The sequence below is a fragment of the Erithacus rubecula genome (assembly GCF_903797595.1).
Source record: "Erithacus rubecula genome assembly, chromosome: 9".
Classification (NCBI taxonomy): domain Eukaryota; kingdom Metazoa; phylum Chordata; class Aves; order Passeriformes; family Muscicapidae; genus Erithacus; species Erithacus rubecula.
This window is the reverse complement of record NC_136660.1, coordinates 21850963-21873471: the sequence shown is the minus strand read 5'-3', so window position 1 is coordinate 21873471 and position 22509 is coordinate 21850963. Positions and strand designations below refer to the sequence as shown.

The 22509-nt window shown below is 40.9% G+C and overlaps 1 protein-coding gene across 4 annotated transcripts in view; it reads right to left on the bottom strand.

Annotated features, from left to right (window-relative positions):
* The window catches only part of ARMH3 (armadillo like helical domain containing 3), a 121765-nt gene that overhangs the window by 74603 nt on the left and 24653 nt on the right, over window positions 1-22509 (bottom strand). For all 4 annotated transcript variants that reach the window (XM_079312600.1, XM_079312599.1, XM_079312597.1 and 1 more), the window contains 6 exons: window positions 19796-19897; window positions 15293-15351; window positions 13926-13991; window positions 12771-12840; window positions 11247-11307; window positions 8586-8674 (listed from right to left, as the gene is read on the bottom strand). In XM_079312600.1, coding sequence (XP_079168726.1) covers window positions 8586-8674; window positions 11247-11307; window positions 12771-12840; window positions 13926-13991; window positions 15293-15351; window positions 19796-19897 — 447 coding nt within the window. The remainder of the gene's footprint in view (window positions 1-8585; window positions 8675-11246; window positions 11308-12770; window positions 12841-13925; window positions 13992-15292; window positions 15352-19795; window positions 19898-22509) is intronic.

The window sequence follows — 22509 nt, the reverse complement described above, 5'->3', positions numbered from 1 at the left end:
GAAAAGTGGTGTACAGCAGGTTGGCTCTTGGGCAATTCTCTTCCCAAAGGATTATTATAGTGAAAGGATGAAAAGTGACATCATAGATTTCCTCCCTACTTTCTAAACCAAAATGACTGCAGCAAAAGAAGCTCTTAGCTCTTTCACTGCACAGCTGCTTTTGAAGACACTTTCCCTTATCAGCTCCTGCAGCTAGTCTGTCTGCCAAGGAGCAGCAGTACATGCCTGTTCAATTATTTCCTGCCCTCCCTCAAGCCAATCCTCTATGAGAAGACTGTGGGCAGCCACCATCTCTCCTTTACTTCTACCAGGAAGAAGGTAATTGCTGTTACAGATGCCCTTCACTCCCTCCTTCCCCTATTCCTATTCACACAGCAGACTTACCTTCTCTCCCTGTAAGCCTTGTTTCAAACAGAAGCATATTCAGCCCAAGCTGAATTTGGATTCACACAAAATTGTTTTGTTTTTTTTTAATTTAGTGTCTCAGTGTTCTCTGTTTGGATCATATGTAACACAACAGGACCGTGGAGGTACGCCAAGAGAAAAGGGGGAAAAAAGTAGTAGTATCATCCCTTGGGCAAGTCAGAATGTAGCACAGACTCTGCCAGGAGCATCAGAAGGCTCTGATGTGTTATTGCACAACAGAGCAGAAGAGAACAGCCCTGAGACACTTATCAATGAGAGCTCGGATGGGTTGAGCACAGTACGAGGCCTCTGTCACTGCATCTGCTGTGCTTGTAGGTCAAGAATCTTCTAATGGTGCATATAATGGCCCTCAAGAAAGGAGCAAGGCAGAGAGGGATGTGAGGGCTCCTCAGCTGCAGTATAACATGCATTAAGAGGATCCAGTGCTCTACTAAAATTCTCCAATTTTCTAGCCTTCAACTTTCAGGGCACATGGGGAAGAACTGTGACTTTCCCATTCCCTCTAGAAGTTAGCATTGAAACAATAGTGCATTCAGTGTCCTCAGTTTGCTCTGCAACAGCACTGGAAGTATAAAGAGAGCACCACAATGGGCCCTGGATGTACCTGGTTAGATCAAAGGTCCACCCCACCTACACTTAGTGCTCTGTCTCTAAATGGTCAACTCCAACACTTGCTGAAAAACAACAGGTCAAACAATGCTTTCTTATGTGTTCTTCCAGATTCCAAAATTCAGCATGATTCCATTACACGAGGGAAATTACATCACAAAATGTGATAAAAGCAGATTCTCACAACATGACAATACCATAACCACAGACCAGTCCACTCTCGTGTACCAGACTGGAAGTCACAAGGGCTCAGCTAGGATAATCATAGAGCCCACTGCACAGCTATGAGGAGAAGAATTCCCAGAACAGAGTAAACACTTTAGAAAATGATATACCTGAAAAGCAATTCAGATTTAGGAAAGCAAAAGGCTCAAATACAACATTCTGAGATGACCTAAGTGCTAAGAGGGTGCAGATCTGGCCACATTCAGCTTTGGCAGGCACTCAGAAGAACAGTGATCAAAACAGACTCAGCAGGAGATGAGAATCTACAGATTAGGTTTGACAGGAAAGAACCAACAGAGGTATTTTCCAGATAGTCTTCCAGGAATACCAAGCGTGTCTGAGAAATAGTTACATTGCTATTACAAACTAACACACCAGAACTCCCTGAGGCACAAACTATCCCAGCACCCTTGGACAAGTGAACCAATTACTCAGGGACAGCACTTGGAGCTTCCTGTCAATCACTCCCAGCCCTAGAAAACAAGACTCTTGCACCAGTGCTGCAGTCACCTCTCAGGGGAGCAGGGGAAGCAATAAAAGCTCTGTCAACATCACCAGTCACCATGTTCCAGCTCCTTTGCTCTTCTGTGATCAGGAGGGAGCATCCTGCTCGCTGCTGTAACAATCACCTGCCTGGACACTCCTCCAGCCTCCCTCCTCCTGCTGCCACAGACACTGCCGGGTTCCTTCTCCCACCACCACAGCTCTGTGGCAAAAAGCAGCTGGCAACTGGCAGGCTCCCCATCACTAGCACTCCACAGCTGTTCTCTCTTTTCCCCATGACTCGCTCTCAAGGGTACATCCATAAAAGCAGGCTGTTTTCTTAATGAGAATCAACAGCTTGCCAGAGGGCTGGAGCACATGCTGGCACAACCCATCACTCCCAGGAGCAGTCGAGCAGGCTACTTCACTTCCAACCCTTTACTTTCTTTATATAGCCCCCATCCCTGGTACTCACTGTTCCCACCTAAATGGAACCAACAGTGTGAAATTGCAAGCTTAATGGAAATGCTGATTGCTGATGCCAGAGCAATGCTACTAGATGGCAATCCAGCAAGCAGTAAGAAATAAAACACAAATTTTCCAACTTCAGCTATAGCTCGGATGAACAATATGCTTTTTTCTCTAAAATAAATAATTAGGAAAAAAAAAAGCAGACACCCACAAGCTTCATCCCCCTTCAGAGGAATGGGTAGTATTGAGCTCAATCCTGTTTTGTCTGACAGTGTAGGTTCACAATGTTAAACAGTAATCTTGGGAGTTAACGTGGCACATTTTTGCCTCAGGTTTTCAAAAACAGGAAAGGTGGAGAATCTGGAGAAAAAGAAATATTGTGTGAGAACATGGAAAGACTGCAAGGTAAGGAACCCAGGAGATGCTGCTTGAACACAAAAAGGGGCCTCAGATGAATTACTGCATTCTGAGTGCTGCAATCCCTCTGTGCAGATAAAGAAACAGCTTTGAACAGCTGACTGTAACATTCCTATCATCAATGGGACCATTTCCAAGGAGAAATTATCACACTATCTCCACTAGGTCACTACAATCTGCAAACTGTTAGTGATTCACCATCAAATTCTCCAGTATTTCCTAGCTTTATTTAAAAAATACAGATCACATATCTGAATGAGACCTGCCAGGCTGAGGCAGGATGACCAAAAGGTTGCCAGAGTTTTATCCATGTAAATTACTAAATTCCCTTTGTGCTCAGCTGAGCAAGGCCATGTTGAGAAATTCCCATCCTGATCTCACCAGGAGATCAATAACAGCCACAAATCTTATATTATTATTCTTCTGTTCACTGACTATCAGGGTCAAACTCTTTATCATCAGTATTAAAGTAAAGGTAAAGTAGAATTAAGTAAAAGCAGATGCTTCCTAAAAATTGCCCATGCAGGAAATTTAGAGCATCCTCCTTCAGAAGAACACCAGTGAGTTTCTGCATTTCTTACACTATTTTCTTTAAGAGTTTAAACATCAGGACATTTCACTAAATGGCTGGAGTGTTCCCATGAAAATATTCTAGCTTTGGTTGAAGGAGGTAATGTGGAAAGGTGAGCATGTCATTGTCTCACCAGTTGTGAATGCCAGCAGAATACTACAAGCAGACATTTGCAGCCTTCCTTCTGACCTTCCTATCCTGCTGCTGTGAGTGAGTTTCCTAACATGGGACTGGGGCTTACTTTGGGGCAACATGGAGTGCTGCCAGGAGCAGAAATTAAATAAATCTATGCATATCAACACACACCACCACTATAAAGAAAAATTATTTTATAAAACCGTCTTTCAATTTCAATCCTTTCCTGAATTCTGTGAAATAGATAACAGGATTAACAGCTGAATTCCTGAACCCAGCTTGGGCCAAGACAGTACCATATATCACAAGCACCAACACTCCTGTAAGTAAACAAAACAGGATCCCCTAAGGGCTGCACACTCCCAGTATGTATTCCACGGCACAAATCAGTTAGAGCCTTTAGTTTGTGTGAGAAATGAAGCCATTTGCTAACTGGCCAAGCAGCTCTATGGTCCTCCAAACTCTCATGGCACCTAGTGACCAGGAACTTTGCCAGTGAACCAGGCTGTCTGGAACACCAGAGTGTGAATCCTGCCTCAACACAAGCTGCAAGATAAGCTTCCCTTGCCAGGTAGCTGCTGCAGAATGTGACAGTGACAGCTGGATTAGAGATGAAGGGAAGACACAACATCACCTGACTTCCTGTCTGTTCACAACATAAATCAGAGGGCTGAAGCAACTGCTCAACAGTTGTAGAACCAGAAATGACAGATAGTATACTCCCAGTAATCAATGTTTCAGTCAGAAAAATAATAAAGCAAAGTGATTAAGCAATACCATTTTAAATATGCACTGCATAAAGGCAGTATTATATATACTGAAAGTATGGGGGGAGATCCTCCCCTACAAAAAAATTGCTTATTTATTTTAAAATATTCCATGAAGGAACCTTTGGCATTTTCAGCATTGATCTAAAGAGATTCTGAATGCAGTACTATCCTTGCTATAAACATAGAACCTGACAAAAAGATCTGAAGAGTATTCAAAAGGGAAAAAAAAAAAAATCAACAAGTGTCTTTTGTCTAGTAGCATTGTAAAAGTCTGCTTTGATAACCCTAAAATGAAAAAGGAGAAAAATTAACTTCTTGATAGTGCTGCATATTTGAAGCACCCCTTATTTTAACAGTGCATTCTGCATCCAGCAAATTAAACAAGCTACAAGATAAGGAACTATAGTCATATGTTAAAACAATTTGGAAACTGATCTTAAACACTTACTAATGGCAATACCCACTTTTAATCCTACTTGCATTCAACTGCCCCAAAAAATAGCCATTTCACCATTGCTATTGTTCAGATTTTTAAGGCTCTACTCTTGCTATCAGAAGCCTTCATTAGTATTGCTTTTCTGTTTCTTTAAACACAGCTTTTGCTTAAAGCAAACCATAGCAACTGCAAAGAAGTTACCTGCACCCCCTAAGCTCAGAGTGAATTGCTCAAGCGTTGCTAATTTTGAAGTGGGAGGAGTTGAAGAAATGAGGGGTTTTTTATATACAAAGCTTAAATGACTCATGAAAACTCTTCTGGCATAGCTCATACATGCTTGACAACTACAACAACATATATAGCACTGCCCATCACTTGAGTGCTGTACAAACTAGCCCAAAAACATTGGGCATAACAGGCTGTTTCTGAGAACAGGGAACTGGCTGTTCCCAAGTTTGCTAATCGGCTCTATGAAATACCTTACACTTGACATTCAATCAATCAGCTTTAAAAAGTTAAAGGTACCTGACAAAACAGTTGGCCAAAATGCAAGCAAACAGGTAAACAGTGTCATATCCACTTAAGAGTTTCTGACCTTGGCCAAATTTCCAGGCTAGTCACCAGCAATGGGACATGGCCAGTGGTGAAAAACCTGAAGATTTTCTTCAGCACTCAAAGGGAAGAGCTGCACACTAATCACTGGTGGAACAGAAGTGAACAGACTAATGAAAAGGGCTATTAAAAAAAGAACCAAAATCAACAGACATCTCTGGATCTGAATGTCTGGTCTACCTATCAGTAACTGCATTTCTAATCACCTTCATAAATTAATCAGATTACAATTGCTTTTCACTCTCCAGCTCTCTTTTTAAGATATTCTAGAATTCAGCTCCACTAGTGATCTGATATTATTTATTTCACACTGCTTTTAACTAGAATTAGCTTCTACATACTACTTTTGCCACCCACAGATTTTCCTTTCTGTCAATCCTGTTTCCAGCTCTCAAATCCCTGCATCTTTCTCTGTCACCTAAACATTCTTGGTCATCTGGTCAGCACAGCTAGAGATTTATACTGATTTGAGTGCCATGGCCCTGGTCCCTTGATTTAATGTGAAAAAAATTATTCTAATAGGGAAGCTTAGGCTGGAACACATCCAAAGACTGTAACAATATTGTTCTTCTTTAAGCTCAGATGTTGCAGAAGAAAGTTCAACAGAAATAAGATCATATGGAAACAATGCGCCAAATAGTGGCATATCCAAAAAAGTATAAAGTATTACAGACTGCATAAACAGCATGATAAGTGTCCTGAGAGATGCCAAAACACCTGGCTCCACTGCTTTTCTCTGCCATCACTGCAAATTAAAATCAAACAAACTAAATGCTGAAACTCTCAAAGTGCTGCTGGCCTTCCATATTGAAGACAAAGCATTCACAAAGGAAGAGTATCAATCCATCAGATGACACACAAATGGCTTTCCTTAATTAGAGATCAGCTAACATTAGAACTGGCAAGTGAACAGAAGGCTCCACACACTGCTACTGCTTCCACCTACAACCTTTATCTCAGTTCCTCTGCACCCCATACCGACCACCTACCCCACCGTATTCTCTTTGTCTTCTTCTCCCACTCAATTTTCTGCCTGAAAAAACTCTCCTCCATTTATGTGCCAGGTAGAACGCTCTTCCTTACACAAATTCCCTCCAGCTTCTTTGTTCCATTCAGCTCTGTTGGGGGGCCTCCACTATTATCCCCACTGCACCACAGGGGCACTGCTTAAGACATCACACACTTTGTCATTTCAGAAGACAAGTGTGGGCTTGAAGACCTTCTGTAAAGCACACCTGATGGGGCAACCTGGTATCTCAGACCTTACAGTGAATAGCTACTCCCTTTTAGCTGTTCATCCAGCAGTGATTACCAATTTTTCGATCCTGATGGTCATATGAAGGACAGAAATTAATTCAGAAGTCTTGTGCTCTGGTTTTGAATTGTCTGTCACATAGATCAAGACCACAGAGACATTCCTTTGCATCAAAGGCAGCAACACTGTGGGTAATCAAAGAGCAACCTTGACAGGGTAAGAGTTAAGTATGAGACAGATCTCAAGGCAGAGCTGGCAATTAGCATTTATTGTGCAAGGTATATAGCAATCTAGAAGCACACATAGCAGCCAGGACCTGCCCTTTTCAGGTGTATGTACCACTTCACCCAGGGCTTTCCAGCTCGTATAAACCACCTAGCAGCTAAACAAGAATCTCTGTTCAGCTCAACATCCTATAAAAAAATAAGTAAATTCAAAACATTTTACAGTAGCTTACACCAAGGAGAGGATCACCTAAAATACACAAGAATCTATGGTAAGCACGGTGCTCTTCAGCTACATCAGGTGTGCCAACATTCCAGTTCCTTCACAGAAACCTGACCAACCCAAGTGGTTTTGTATTACTGCTTTGCTTTCAAAGCATGTGCAGTACTTATTACCTCTGAGGCACTTTCTGTTTCCAAAGGTCTATATAAATACCAGCTAATTAGAGACAGCTAACAAGAATATCTCAAAATGCTGAACTGTGCAGTGAGTATTTTAATTTTTTCTCCTCCCCTAAAATAGGGAAAGTTAAGGATTGAAAGATGCCTAAGAGTATGTTTCCCTGAACTGTGGAACAATACTTTCAAGCAAAAAGTGCTACATTTCAAACTTTCATTCTGCCAATGTGTAGAAAACACCCAGGCCAGCCTGGCCATATAAAAACTGCTCTGGTTGACTGTAACTGCTGAGAAGGCATCACACACATTGTCAGATGCAATTTCCATTCACAACAGACATCCACATTATACACACTCATCTCCTGAACTGGCACTACACTGCAGCCATGCCTCTAGGGGCTCTGTTCTGAGGAAAACAACTGAAAAGGAACTGCTAATCCCTTAATTAGTGGCACTCACTTCACCTTCTGCAGGAATAATTTAGAAAGTCTGAACGGGCCACATGTCACACAAGGTGAAAATTTAATAACTGAAAATGACTCAGGTTGTTGGTTAATTTTTCTGCACCTACAGCTCAGCTGGGCAAGGCTACTGAAAGGAAGTACTCAGTGTCAATTGAGAACAGCTACACAAACCATTGATCACTGCCTCTTTCAAAAGCCATCCTCTCTCAAATTTCTGATGGGAGTTGCACTACACCAGGCAAATCACTGATCCTAGGTCTCAAGCACAGCTCTAGGAATACACAATTAGGGCCATGTTCCCTTGAATTTTCATAAAGCTCTTGTTTAAGCCACAACAGCAAGGGGATTAACTGTACTTTCCTGGCTGAGCTACTTCACTGCTTGCTAGATAAGAACTGAAGCACATACCATATCACCAAAGATGCCTGTTAGGTCTCATCATCCATTCTGCTACTCCCTTCCCCAGACCTCCCACGCAACAATTGCATGATGTAAGAGTCCTCCAAAGCTGTCCACTAGATTATGTCAGGCTCCACAATACTTATTTATCTATCTTGGGATGCAAGTGGCACACACTAGACTATCTACCATTAACTCAAAGGTCAGAGTTAAAAGCCTCTCTTCCCTCACATTGACATTTCAAGGCTGCTCTCTTCTAGAGCTGCACACACTATTATGTGTGAGCATCTCTTACAGTAAAAGGAAAAGCAAGGTCCATCTCCCTTCACCCAAGAGCCTACCTCCTTTCTACTCACAAATACCTGAGAGAGAAACACTACTCCATAAAACTTGACTCCATTTTCTCCAAGCAGGTAAAGAGGGACTCAGGTAATGGAACAGCAAGACAAAGACATTTGGATACCACAGTGAGCATGGACAGACAAGAAAGTAAATTAGCTACCATTATGATAATGAACTGGCTCTCCAAAGGAGGCAATTTGCATGTAGCAACTGAGAGCAACAAAGATGCTTTAACAGAACTGCTGCTTGCTTTTCAACCCTGTAGCAATGGAACAAGCAGTCACGGCCATAAAACAACCACCACTGTGGGTTCTTCCTGTTTGACTGTCTCTGCAGAAGCCAAGTACCTGACCAGAGCTCCCTCCAAGTGTAATGAAGCCTCACTCTGCATTTCTTCTGGTAGCACAGCAGCTTGTGCACAATCTGAATGCACCGTCTGGAAAAGAGAGGGCAAAGGATCAATGACATTGCATCTTCCCACAGTTCTGCATCAAGCCTGGAAACATCCCTGAAATAGACTATCTCTATTCAGAGACTGTCAGAGGAGGATAGGAGTTGTGGCTCTGACCTCCCAAGAGGAATCAGTACTCACAAATAAAGAATCTGTGAAAATTAAAGAAAGGGGCCTGTATGTCAGTTTAAACTCAAAAGGATTGGACCAACACAAATGCATGTCTGCTGCTCAAGAAATACTTTCCACTATTTGCTACTCTAACCTAAGGGCCTCATCAACTGTACAAAATGAGTAACTTGCAGGTTCCATGTATGTGAGATACTGCAAGTTACTGTAAAATTTGGACACAATGGAGCTTCTCTGTTTCTCTGGCCCCAGAGATGAGACTAAAGAAAATGAAGGTGTCAAAAAAAACCCAGGATTTTTAGTTTGACTGAGATGCATGGTTTAATTACATTTTAAATACATATCTATTTCTATAAAATTTTCCAGTCTCCTTAAAATATAATTTAAGTATGAGCTTTGGAATGGTCATGCAATACACATGCAAGCTCTGGAATCCCCCAACATACAAGTAATGCACTTGTCAAGTCTCCAAATCCTGCTGGTCTTTATAGCATCTAGTCTTTATGCAAACTCTTAGGTGCACAAACATTCTTCATAAATAACATCCAAACTAAAAATACAGTGAGTAAATTCTCCAACGCTATTATTAAGGACAAGACAAAAAAAATATATACAAATATGTGTTTGTTAGGCCAAGCAATTTTTAGCTATTGATATGTAGAAAAAATAGAAGGAAGACTACAAAAAGGAAAAATCCCTTTTTCCCCAAATCCCTATTTCTCAAAAACACATTATCTCATTAAAACCTACACCCATCTGAAAAGACACTGATGAAAGACACTGTACATCCAAGATAAATATGGAGAAATCAAATTCAAAAAATTTGCATGACATTTACACAAAATGAGGTGAAAAGTTCAAGACGAGGCTTTAAAAACAAAGCTCTAGCAAAAAATATGCAGAAGGTATACATTATTCTTTTCAGACCTGCAGATAATCCAAAAAATACCACAAGGTAGGAACTGAAACTAACTTTGAATAAAAGAAAAACTATTTATAATCGCTGAGCATGACACTAAGTGCTGCATTTCAAATTTGATTCTCATAAATTCAACTAAAAAAAGGAAGCAAACCAGCTAGGATAGACAGCTGTCTTCAGATCAGGAACAGCAATTCCTATGGGGAGATACCTCCTATTTCTGATGTTACTGGTACTGGACAATGCCCAGCACCTTTTCACCTCTGTATCTGCCTGGCTCTAAATGAAGTTATGAAGTTATCCATCCTGGTAGGGTGTCTCTGTTTTTTAAAAATTTTGTGCTGAGGATTCATAATACACATAATGCACAAAAAATACCCTTAGTCTAAGCAATCTGGATTTCTCTTCTAAATATTAATATGCCCAGCCTTGAGCAGCTTCATATTGTCACCTCATAAATGTACTGCAGAGAAGTGTGACACTACTTGTGCATTCAGAACACCCACTTTCTCTGCAATAACTGTGTCTGCTATGGGATGGTTTCAGACAGGAATACAGTGAAAGGACTGCACAAACATACCAAAATGAATGGATGCAAATGTCCACTGATGGTTGCTACTGCTCATTATTTCTAGTGTTATGGGGTTTCTAGATGTGACATTGCTTTTGAGTCCAAGCATTTCACACCTTCCTTGTAAAACTCCAGAGCATTACACCCATCTACAAATAGTTCTGCAATGTTATTAAAAAAAAAAAAAAGAAATCTCACAAACTCAATTGAACTGTTCAACCTTTGAAAAGGCACTATAATTGCAAGGTTATTTGGGCAAAATCAGAATATGCTGAAAAGCTACCTTAAGGGAACTTTTATCTTTATCTTCCTACAGAATATAGTGCTGTTCACGCCTTGAGGAAATTCAGCACTGTACAAACAGTCAGAGCAAAGCCAACAAACTCTCTAAATTCTACTTCTGCCCTCCAGGCTAAAGCAGTACAAAGCACTGGAGAGGCCCCAGTGGGACACGTGGAGTGTTCCTGAGTAGCTCTGTCCTCTTGCCTCCTTTTGCCCATTGCTAAGTTTTACCCCTTGCTGCCTAGCAGGCCATTTCAGGCTTAAACCCCCCTCCCTCCCCACACTGCCTTCCAGCCTCATGCCAGTCATCTTCACTTTTTCAAAACTGTCTTTTCTGTTTCTAGACCAAGATTCATCTTCTGGGAAGTGGAGATTGTTGTAATGACTGTGTTATGAAACTTCTTTTAAACTGAAAAGCTCTTTGTGTTAGATCAAGTAGATTAGGAAAAACAGTCTGAAATTGAATTGCTTTCAATTTTCTAACACACAGAGGATTTTTGAAGTAGAAAAAGTTACGGGAAGAGTTCATGAAAAGCCATCCTGCTCTCCACCAGACACAAAGTGCTATTTCCGCCAGAAGATTGCTCTATGAGCAGGAATCTACCTAAATTCAAACTTCAAATGCAATCACAATGAGTTATCCCACAGACACTTACACATAGAGATCCATAGGAAATTCTTTCATCATGTGCGTTACAATGAATTCCACCATCAAATCTGACAGAAAAGAAAATGATAAAGTAAGTATGGAGCTGGCTACTGTTAACTTTTAGTAGACTACAAGGAAGTCAAGCTGCCCCACCTACCTATCTCTAGCAGACAATAGTCCTGCTTAGATGAAAGGGATTTCACTTTTTTGTTTGTTCTAAAGAACATTAAACACTTGCTAGAACTAGAAAAGAAACTACTGGAAACTGAGGGTACATACTGTAATTTGCTTTGAGGCACAGCTTCCCCATATGGTTTCCCCCACTGTTAGTCAAATAAAGACTACACCATGAATTCTGATGTTTAGAATTGCTCTCATATTTCAAGCCCTGTCACTAATGGAAAATTCCATTAAGAAGCACATTTTAGAAAATTATTCTTGCCAGAAACAATGTGCAACCTAGACATTACTTAAAGAGACATTGTAAATAACACCTATTTTTCCTAAAACAAATTCTGAAGCAAGTCATGCTAGTCTGATCTCAACATAGGCTAAGCTTCTCCTCAAGACTAATTTGGGGAAAAAAGAACACGTCTAACATTTAAGGGCTTCTAGTGTGAAGATAAGAGGCAAAGAGTATAGAAATACAATTGAAAGAAGCTAATCAATGATAACTGTATGTGTGGGGGTGTGTTCAACCCAACTTCAGCATGAAATGCTTATGCCAAGCCACTGGTACCAACTGTGAGCTGTAACCTCCTAGGGCAGTAACAGCCCTACAGTGTGACTCAATAGTGACTAAAAGCAGTGTAGGTGAAGAGTGTATGAAATCTGATAGCTCTAGAAAGACTTTTTATGCAGCTGTTGTGTCTTGGCTTCAACAATCACATTTGAAAATGTTGAAGTCTAAGACTGTTTCTGTACCATCAAGCTCAACAGCCATTCAGGGATCCAGGCTCCATCCATTTCTGAACCCATATGTGCTTTTGGCCTCCACAGTAATAAGAGTCACAACTTAATCATGTGCTGCATGAAAAGCTTTCAACTACGCCTCCATATCCACAGGCAAAACCAATCCCAGCTACTAACATTCCTGTTGTTTTTTTGGCTCAGAAAAGGCTAAATGCCCAGCAAACATGTTCACAAGTATGTTTCTGTGAACCACAGGTTTGCCATCATCACATTATCTACAAAGTACTTGTCGCTGCTACCACACTCACCTAAACACTGATTTTAGTAATCAACTGCCCTCTTTTCTTGTTAAAAACTCAGGTCAAATGGGCCAAGCAGCATCTGAAAAAATTTCTGTAAATGTATATAAGATTTATTGCTACAGAGCTGCAATCCTGGATTTGTCTGTGAGGTAGCCATGTACGAATATGGGCATGGATTGCTAGAAGCATCTTTAGTATGTAACTGCCCTTCTTTTAAGTCCATCCATGCTCCATCGAGTCCTCAAATCTCCTATTTCTGTTGCTCTACGAGAGGTGCCTCAGCAGGCACAGGCAGCCCCGTGCTCTCCGGCACTCACCCAGCACCGCGCACACCAGCGGCCGGCAGGGCAGGTTCTTGTCTGCTGCTTTCTTCCGATGGCGCATCGGCTTCAAACACACAAAGAGGGAAAGAAGTCAGCAGAAACCTGAAGTGACAGTCTGTGTATTATTCTATTTTTCAAGAAAATAGTACAATCAGCACAGGCTTCCTTTTGTCTTTTTCTCCAACTGCCATCTTGCACATACTCACCCTATAGCCATGGCTGGATCAAAACTGTGCTTGCTTTCCAGCATGCTGAAACTGGGGGTTTGTTTCTCTAGCTGTGTAGCTGGAGGGCACTGTTCTACCCAGGGGAAGGACCCCAGACACAAATCAAATCACGCAGCAATTCCTCTCCCTTGGTTAACATATGGATTTGTTTCTGACCCAGAGGTCTGATTGGCAATTTTAACAATGTGTACAGTAGTCATTGGCTTTGGTGTTCATTGTAATAGACCAGAAAGGCTTCCTGGAGAGCAAATCTGTTGTTAAGGAGTAAGGACTAGCATTCTTGAAGAATGGTCTCCATAAAGTAAGATGATTGTTACTGTCTTGAACAGTGAGTGACTTTCAAGTGCTGCTTCACTGTCAGATGATGCAGAATTTGCCAGCAACACAGAGACAGAATGCATCAAGTTAGGATAACAATTCAAGTTTCCTTGTAACTACAGAGCTCCATGAGCCAGGTAAGGACACTTCCAGCACAGTGAAAAGCTCTGGAAAAAATACTTTCCTCCCTGAAGGTGAATTACTCCACTCAGAATGAAGCTAAGCCAAATAAGAGCACTCAGTGCAACTCCAGCTGGCTATTATGTATCACATGAGGGCTAATGCTTTCTGAAGATTAAGGCAAAACATTCTCTCTACCACTGATTTCCTCAGAGACCTTGTAATATTCAGCTCCTCAGCAGCTACACAGGCCTCTGAATTCACTGACAGGGCAAGGAGCTCTTTGTTCTTTGAAGAATGGAGACATTCTGAGAGCAATTTCAAAATCATTCCACAACCACTGAATTTCTGACAGTATTTCCACATGCCTTAGCAATGTAGGTTAGATGTCTCTGACACATTTTTCAACATACACTTTTCATACATACTCAAATCCTCTGTGCATGCATCCTAAAGAGAAAACAATCTGGAGGAAGAGACTCACCATTCTGTGTAGGTTTACACGAAAATTCATGTTGTCATCATGAAGAAAAGCATTAGCATATTGATCCTATTGAAAAGGGCAAGAAAAGGGAGGAGATATGAAAAGCTCAACACCCTACAGTTGCCATTCAAATAATGTGTTCCAGTGCAAAACTACCAAGATACAACTGTACAGTTAAAAAGCCACCTGCCCATTTCCTCTTGTCCCACCCATGTTTCCAGTCACACAAAAGTAAATTCCTCCTGACTCCCAATTCCACTTTAGAAAAATAAATTGCAAACAAAACAAGCAGTAGCTCAGCCTTTTTCCCCCTTTGCTCATTTAAACTCTGGACTGTATACACCATGGTGTCACAAGTTTAACAAGTGACAGGTGTATAAGGTAAGAGGTGGTTCTCCAGCACACCAGTTCTGTGACTGTGTGGAAAAAGGTTTAAACTGGCTATAGTACTAGCAGATAGGTTTAAGAGCTGTTCCACCCCTCAAGTAAATCTCATTCCAAGACTACTTCTAAATTAAAGAGGCCTCTCCAGATAATGCATAGCCAGAATAGGTAATGAATATACCCTCAGTTTAATGACAGAACCAAAGAATTCCCTTGTTATGCAGGAATAGAATTTCTTATCTTGTGTTATCTATGCATCCACTTGAAGAACAAGTGCCAAAATCATTTAATTAGAAAAATTTTAAATGTAGATGATAAGTTTTCAGGCTGCACCCTGAAGAAACAGTATTACAGAATTCTTACACTGGCTATCAACCTCACTGCTTTTTATTCTTTAAGAATGAAAGGTCTTTACTTAAAGCAAGCAAAATGTAAATGCCACACAAACACAACTACCATTCAGGACATGAATCAGCCATCAGAACATACTCCCCATGAGACAAGGCCACATTCAGCCAGGGCTGCTGACATAGCTCTGTAATGCTGTGTTCTTACCCTACTATCACATTTGCTACTTGCCTTGCTTGTAGGGACCTACAAACACATGACTTACTTTCAGACTTGGATCCTTTGGCAGAAGGAAGATGGCACAGCCCACGTTTACCATGAACAGCACAGAGCTGAAAGCCATTAGCACATTACTCATTTAAAAGCCACACCACAGGGTCACTCAAAAGCTAAGAGAGAAAAGGCTTAGGTTCACTCTTTTCTCCTCAGCCCCAGGAGTTGGCTAACTCAAATAAGATAATTCAAATTTCAAGTCAACTTTAACAGTACTGCATCAAGTACATTAGTTCACAGTAAGTGCCTGGGAACCTCACCACTCAGTACCACTGTGGATACTCAGCTCCTGCTCCACAGGAGGCAGGGGGATAGAGTCCTGTAACACACCATTGCTGAGCAGCTTCACAGGAAAAACCTACCTCTGCTATGCATGTCAGGATGATGAGGCACAGCTTGCCACTGTGCAGCCGGTGCTCATCTGCAAAGGAGAAAAAACAAATCCTCCATGAGCCACACAAGCCTAGCAAGGCTGGAGAGCAAGATAGCTGCTGCAGCAAAAGAAAAGTCCAGCTTGGAGATTCTTCACGGTCCTACTTCCTCCAGGATAGCTAATAGCCTACTCCCACTAAGCACTCACCCTCAGGCCTGGCCACTAAATCCCACCCACTTGTCACCAGGCTGCACCAACAGCAAAGATTTGGATTTGAACTTCCAACAGCATTGCAACTATCCACTGGGCTTCTGTCTCATTCTGTTTTACTTCCACAGATATTCTGAATACTGCCACAGCAGAGACACTCTTCCCTCTCTTAGACAAGGTGGAGAGCAAAACATCACCTTTGCTGTAGGTTATGAAACAAGCAGCAAAGCTTCCACAGGGGCACTGTGTAGCAGAACAGCTGCTGACATTATGCTCTAAGTTCCAAGTTTTAACCCCAATACTGAGAGACACGACCTACTTTGCTCTTTGCAAAACCATGAAAGAAGGGAGTCTGCAAAGACTTAGCATTTTAAGCCAAGAGTTTCACCCTGATCATGTTCCACAACTTCTTATGCATCTCACAACTTCAAACAACAGCTTTTGCCTTGAAAGACAGCTGGAGCAAAACAGAAGGACTAAGGAAGAATGCAATTTTTATGTGGATTATTTAAGACTCCTCTCAATTTTAACCTTGAATATTAAAAAACCCCAAGATACATATAGTCATGGAGTAATGCAGGTTCTATCCTTGCTCAAAGCAGGGCCAGGTAAGACCAGGTTGTAAAGGGCACTGTCCAATCAAGCACATTTAAAAATCCTTATTCTAAAAAACAATACCCTTGGACCACACACCCCCAAAACCCACAAAAATAAACTAAATAAAATAACACACTGATAACTAAATTCAGAGGAGGCTTAACATTGCACATTCCCGAGATTTCCAACAGCTCTTCTAAAGCACAGGGCTACTAAAGCCACCATCCCAGACATCTGCCTTAGAGTCAAACTCAAAGGAGAGGGATATCTGAAATAGTCAGACACACTTCCATATAAAGCAGAAGACAGCATCAGCCAATTTCCTTCCTTGCAGGCAACTTTTATGAACATTTTCCTAGCTGGTGTGTATATGGTAATTATAAAAACAGATAGAATGGGCCTAGCTAGCTGTTCTGTCTAGTTTGACACTCCCTTTGTTTTCTTTTCTGTGCTGCTCAGGGACAGATATTTACTAACAAGATGTGCCCTGAAGTGTGCTGATTTCATCTTACAGCACTAAGATGAAGAGGAATTTTGGAACTGGAGAGTTAAAAGTCTCCCTTGTCCTTACCTCAGCTAAAATGTTTAAGTGTGAAGTTTTGTACTCCAGCAAGAAGGAGAAATGACCTAGAATAAAACTGATACACATGAGTCTTGTTATTTTTATATTGTAAAGCCTTCCTGTATATTTCTGTAGGTGCTGCTACCACTTCTCTCTGGGGATCACACTCCTATAAAAGCTCCTGTTTCACACCATGACCTCTGCCAGTGTATTGTGAACATCAGACCATTTTCAGGAGCTATGGGGCAGCTATGCAAGCAGTTACTTACAAACACATTTCATACTGTCACAGCAACCTTCATTAAAGCAGCAAAGCAGACCACTTTCTACAGGGAGGTGTGTCAGTATGAAACCTGTTTTGCAGATGGGAGAAAATGCCACAGAGGTTTTGCTTCCCCCAAGGCAGCTGCCTCTGACTGACACAAGAGAGAATAACAAGAGAAGGATCTAGCAAACACAATCTATTAAATTATGCTCTCTGGGACAGGACCAAAACAAATGTCTAGTCCTAGATGTGGAACAAACCAGTTTCACCTCCAAGTGTTCTCACCTCTCTCAAGATAGAGAGAGTAAATTAGAATTATTCATTCTTCTTCCTATTCTGGTGTCACATAGAAGCATAGAATAATTTAGGTTAGAACAGACCATTAAGATCATGGAGTCCAATTGTTAATCCAGCACTACCAATCTCCCAGTAAATCATGTCCCTAACTGCCACATTTATGTGTCTTTTAAATCCTTCAAGGATTGTGACTTGAGCACTTCCCTGGACAGTTCCATGTTTGATCTTACACAACAAGAAAAGAATTAGGCAGTAGTCAATTTATATAGGTTATAAAATATAAGGTCAGGAATACACCCACTAGAATTAGTAAGTATTGGTTTGGAAGGCACACTTCTTAAATTATCCATCAGTGGAGCTCACTGACACAAACTACTATGGTGGGAAGGCAGTCTATCAGCTGCACGAATTTCAGACCTTACACAAGCTAGAACCAAAATAAATAAAGAAAGAAACATCAACTCCTGTCTCATAGCATAATAAACTAATCTCTCACAGGCTTGTTTAGTAAGGAATCCCCTCTATCAGATTTCACTCTATCTGAAACTAACCCAGTGTGGCAGTTTCCAAGGCCCTGTGCAGACTTTCCACATTACAGTGACTAATAAGTGCAGAAGTTAAATTGAAAAACATAAAATTGTTCCATCAGAGTCTTGGATCAGCAAGACAGACTCTGAGAAAAGCAAATGAGAATGAGCAAATTAGAGAGCTGGTAAGCCCACCTCACGTGTGCAATCTACTAAAAACAACTGAGCCAAGATTGATGTGGTTTAGTTCAAAAGACAAAAGAGGAAATATGAAAGCAGACTTCAAATATGTAAGGGCTGACACAGAAAAAAGCAATAATCCATTCTCAATATCTATCTTGGAGAAGATAACTAGCAATTAATTTAAATCACAGCAAAGAATTTAGTAAGCACATGAAGCTTTTTCACAATAAGGACAGTTAAACACTGGAATGGATATCTGAAAATGGTGCTCCACAATCACAGTATCTTCATCCAACCTGTCAGCAACACTTCTGAGAAAAGATACAGGTAAATCTGATTCTGCCTTGGAGCTGTGGTTTAACCCTAGACAGCAACTAAGTTTCACACAGCTGCTCAATCACTGGCAATGCTTCTCCACTCCCCACAGCGGGGAGGAGAACTGGAAATAAAAGGTAAATCATGTGAGTTGAGAACAACTAATAACTGAAACCTCATCATCATAATCATGATAATCATAATAATCAGCAGCAGAGTGAGAGAGGGAAACAGAACCAAAGAGAAACAAATGCTGCACAATAAATAGAGCTCATGATACAATTGTTCACTGCCAGCTGCCCATCCCCTCCCCAAACAATTGTTTATATTTTTTAATATAATTTTTAAATTGTTTATATACCGGGCATGACATTCTGTGGTGTGGAATATCCCTTTGGCCAGTTCAGGTCACCCATCCTGGCCATGCTCCCTCCCTGCTTTTTGTGCACCCCTCATTGGCAGAGCACGGGACACTGAAAAGCCCTTGACACAGGGTTACCACTTCTTAGCCAGAGCCAAAATATCAGTGTGTTATCAATATCATTCTCATATTGTATCCAAAAATCAAAGCACTATACCAGATATTAAGAAGAAAATTAACTCTGTCCCAGCCAAAACCAGATAGGGGTGCATGAAGTTCCTTTTGGCCCAAATTTCAAATTACTTCTTTTTCTTCAACTAGCTTGCTTACTGAACAGAAGAAAGACAGCCAAATACAATTTCACTGCAGGCTAGTAGATGAAAGGAAACTGCCTGCTTTCTTACTCAATGCTAAGCATTCATGAAATTCAGTAACTGATGTATCTTAGCTCTGCAGACACCTTCATATTTCTGTTCTTATACCTAACTTAACAGAGAAAATCGGTAACAGGTTGAAATACAGTGCAAAGATCACTTGTTATGTCCACACTATGGTCATGCCTGTATAACCACTGGGCAAAACAGCACCCTTGGGTACCCTGAGCAGGAGATTGAGCAATACTTCACAACTCCAGCAAGCTGAAATTAACCCCCACAGAACTACAGGAGAAACAAAAAGCACAACACAGAAAGATACTTTCTCAAGCAAATTACTGCCAGTGCAGTCTAAGTTGCTGCTGTCCTATTTATAATTACAGAGCTACCTGTTTAACCAAAGGACAAAGGAAGTATTTCCTTGTAATGCTGAGCTTTGCCCCACGTGTCAGTTTCTAAGTGTTCTCAAAAATACAGTTCTCTAGTCTCAGACTTCCCCTCTCTGACAAAGTTGTGAAACAGATATACCTTTGGCATATAGACAGGCTTGGTTATTAGGCATTATCATTTATTATTACATTATTTCCATACCTGACATCTCTCCTGCCAGCATTAGGTCTCTCCTACTTGCATAAGTCTTATCTCACAACCACTTAAGAAATCACTTTGAAGATTTCACTTTTTGAAAAAATTATCTTTTTATAAAAGAGACTCCACTTCTATTTCTGGAGTCACTAGGAATGTTCTTGTGCCCTCCTGACTTCAGAAGCACTGTTTGCTGAATCCACAGAATTCACTCACCTTTGGTGTCCTGCATCACAATTGAGCTGTACTTCAAGAAGGTTATCAGCAGGTTGCTAGTTTGCACATCAGCATCCAAAGGCAGCTCTGCAGAGCTTATAACTGGAACAAAGCAGATAAGACACATTTATCCTACAGAAATACGTGAAATAATTATACAGAGAACTAAGACACTGACTCACGGGTCTGGGGTAGGATCAGCCTACTTGCAGAGCCACCTGACCTCCTCCTCCATGACCACCCAGGAAAGATTTTGTTATGAAGACTGGTACTACAGTCCCAGAGACCATTTCTACCCTGCAAAGTGATATCCTTCTCTGTCCTGCTCCTTCTCCCAGGGAGATGAGCCCACTATTCCAGCACTCATCAACATCCTCAGCCTAGGGAAATCTGGATATTTGCACTGATATCCAATTAATTCTTACAAGCAACAGAGGTAACAGTCACACAATTCTCATTTTGTAAAAGGAGGTGCCCAGTAAAGGCCCTTCTTTGTTTCAGCAGTTTTGAAATGTGAGTTCCAAAAAGTCTGTGCCAATTCCATCCTTCCCTCTCAACAACAGTCTCTCTTGCAAAGCAACACACAAGACATAATGCAACAATTATTGCAGACCAAAGAGATAGAAAAGGAAGGCAGAAACAGAATTATAAAAATCAAGAAGCAAAAGCAGTCACAGCTTGTGCTAGATACATCTGAACCCAGCAGGGAGCAGAACTGAACTTTCCATACCCACAGCAGCTCATTGGCATTTCTCTAGGACACCAGTTACTTTTCACACCTTAGCAGTGGACATCATCTGCCTTAGACTTTACAAGAAGCTATTTCATTTCCTCAGCTAATTACACAATGTGCCTCCTTGCTCATTCCCCCATTCCCCATGCACCATCTGAAGCACTGAGTTTATGAGCTGTCAAGTCTCTAACATGTGACTGAACCATATTTTTACTGATGACTGAGCCTGAGATGTCCTAAAGGGACATTCTCTGCCTTTCCATTTAGAAAGCTTTACAAGAAATATTGAAATAATGCATCTACCTGCAAATCCTGACAGATAAGTATGATACTATTTAAGATAAGGTAGCTCAGACAAAAAAAAAAAAAAAACCAAAACAAACTGATGGAGCTAGCCTAGGAACACTCCATTAAAGCACTTAATACAATTATGTATTAAAAAATTAAAAGTGAAGAAAATAGGCAGGAACCCATAAAGAAATTTCATGTACAACATACAATTGGAGAAATTACTGGTCTAAGAAAAAAATTACTGCTTGAATTCTGTAGACATCAGTTTAGAGAACAGTTCTTTTTTTTTTTCCTGTATGACCTGGACATAAGAAACAGTTGCTTGCTAATGAACCTGCTAATGGCAGAAAGTTGGGATATGTAAACACAGAGGAGTATCAGACTGCACACAAAGAATGGGATAAAAACAACAGATAATAAACACAAGATGAAATTAAACAATGCAAGCTGTAGGATCAGGAATTTGGGGATTTATTTCCATGGCAGCTCATCAGCTGCAAACAAAATACCATGATCAGATCACAAAATGACAAGCTACCAACATGTAGGGCTCAGGAGTGCAGTTCAACAACCTACACTCAGAAATGCACTTCCAGCAGAGACACAAACACTGTAAGGCCCTGCACAAGGTCCTGGGGAGGCCTTGTCTCAAACACTGTGCATAATTATGCAGAAGCCATGCTGAAAGAAGACAGACTTAAACTTGAACAAGTTTAAAGACAGGCTAGTACTTTGATCAGAAGAACAGAGTACCTTTCTTGTGAGACAAACACTCAGGTGAATAAACCAACACATGAAGAAGAGCAACCTTTTTATCAAGGGAGGATTAACACCATGATAAATGAGTATGAATTGACAAGAAATCCAGGTTGCAAAGTTGAATAATTCTAACCAAAGAACAAGATGCTGAAATGGCCCAACAAAAATTATTAGGAAACAAATTGAACAGATTTAGTCAGAGTTTGATAAATTCAAGGGACTGAATAGATGGGTGGAATTACCATTGACTAAAATCTCTCTGTTCTCATGCTATAAAGACAGCCTTAGACAGGGCTCCCTTTGCACTGGAAACAGAGCTGCAGACCACTAGCACACACATCTATCATCTCTTTTCTGCCTATCTTCAGGAATGCTCAAGGCTTTTCCCACTTGTGAGGAAAGAAAAAGGTATTTATCATGAGATTGGACCTTGTAAGAAGTAAGGAATTACATCTGATTGTTGGATGACTAGGTTGGGGGCTCTAGGGGAAGTAATTTGATCCTGTACACAACTGTATTTTAGTTCAGAGAAAAGTCTGCTTTAATATAAAACACCTTCCAAAATTCAAGGCTTGTATCTCATAACCCTGTAATGAGGCAAATAAGGCTTCAACTGGGGCAAGGGCAGGCACAGAAGGACAAAGGAGAGAAGGCAACAGTAAAATGCAGAATTCTTTAAACCATGCATTGAGAGGCCCCGAGCACAACAGAGGTTCTCACAGAACTCAGGATTACACAATCACCTTTAATACAAAACTGTAACCCTTGGAAACAACAGGTCAAATAGATCAATCTAACTTCACTGTCTGAATCACATAAAAAATAATAATGGAGCTTTTAGGTTATAAAGGTTACACATTTCCAAGTGTGAACTGTTTTAGTCCATTCAGTCCTGAAGACCTGGGGCTCCTGACATATTACCAATGTGCCA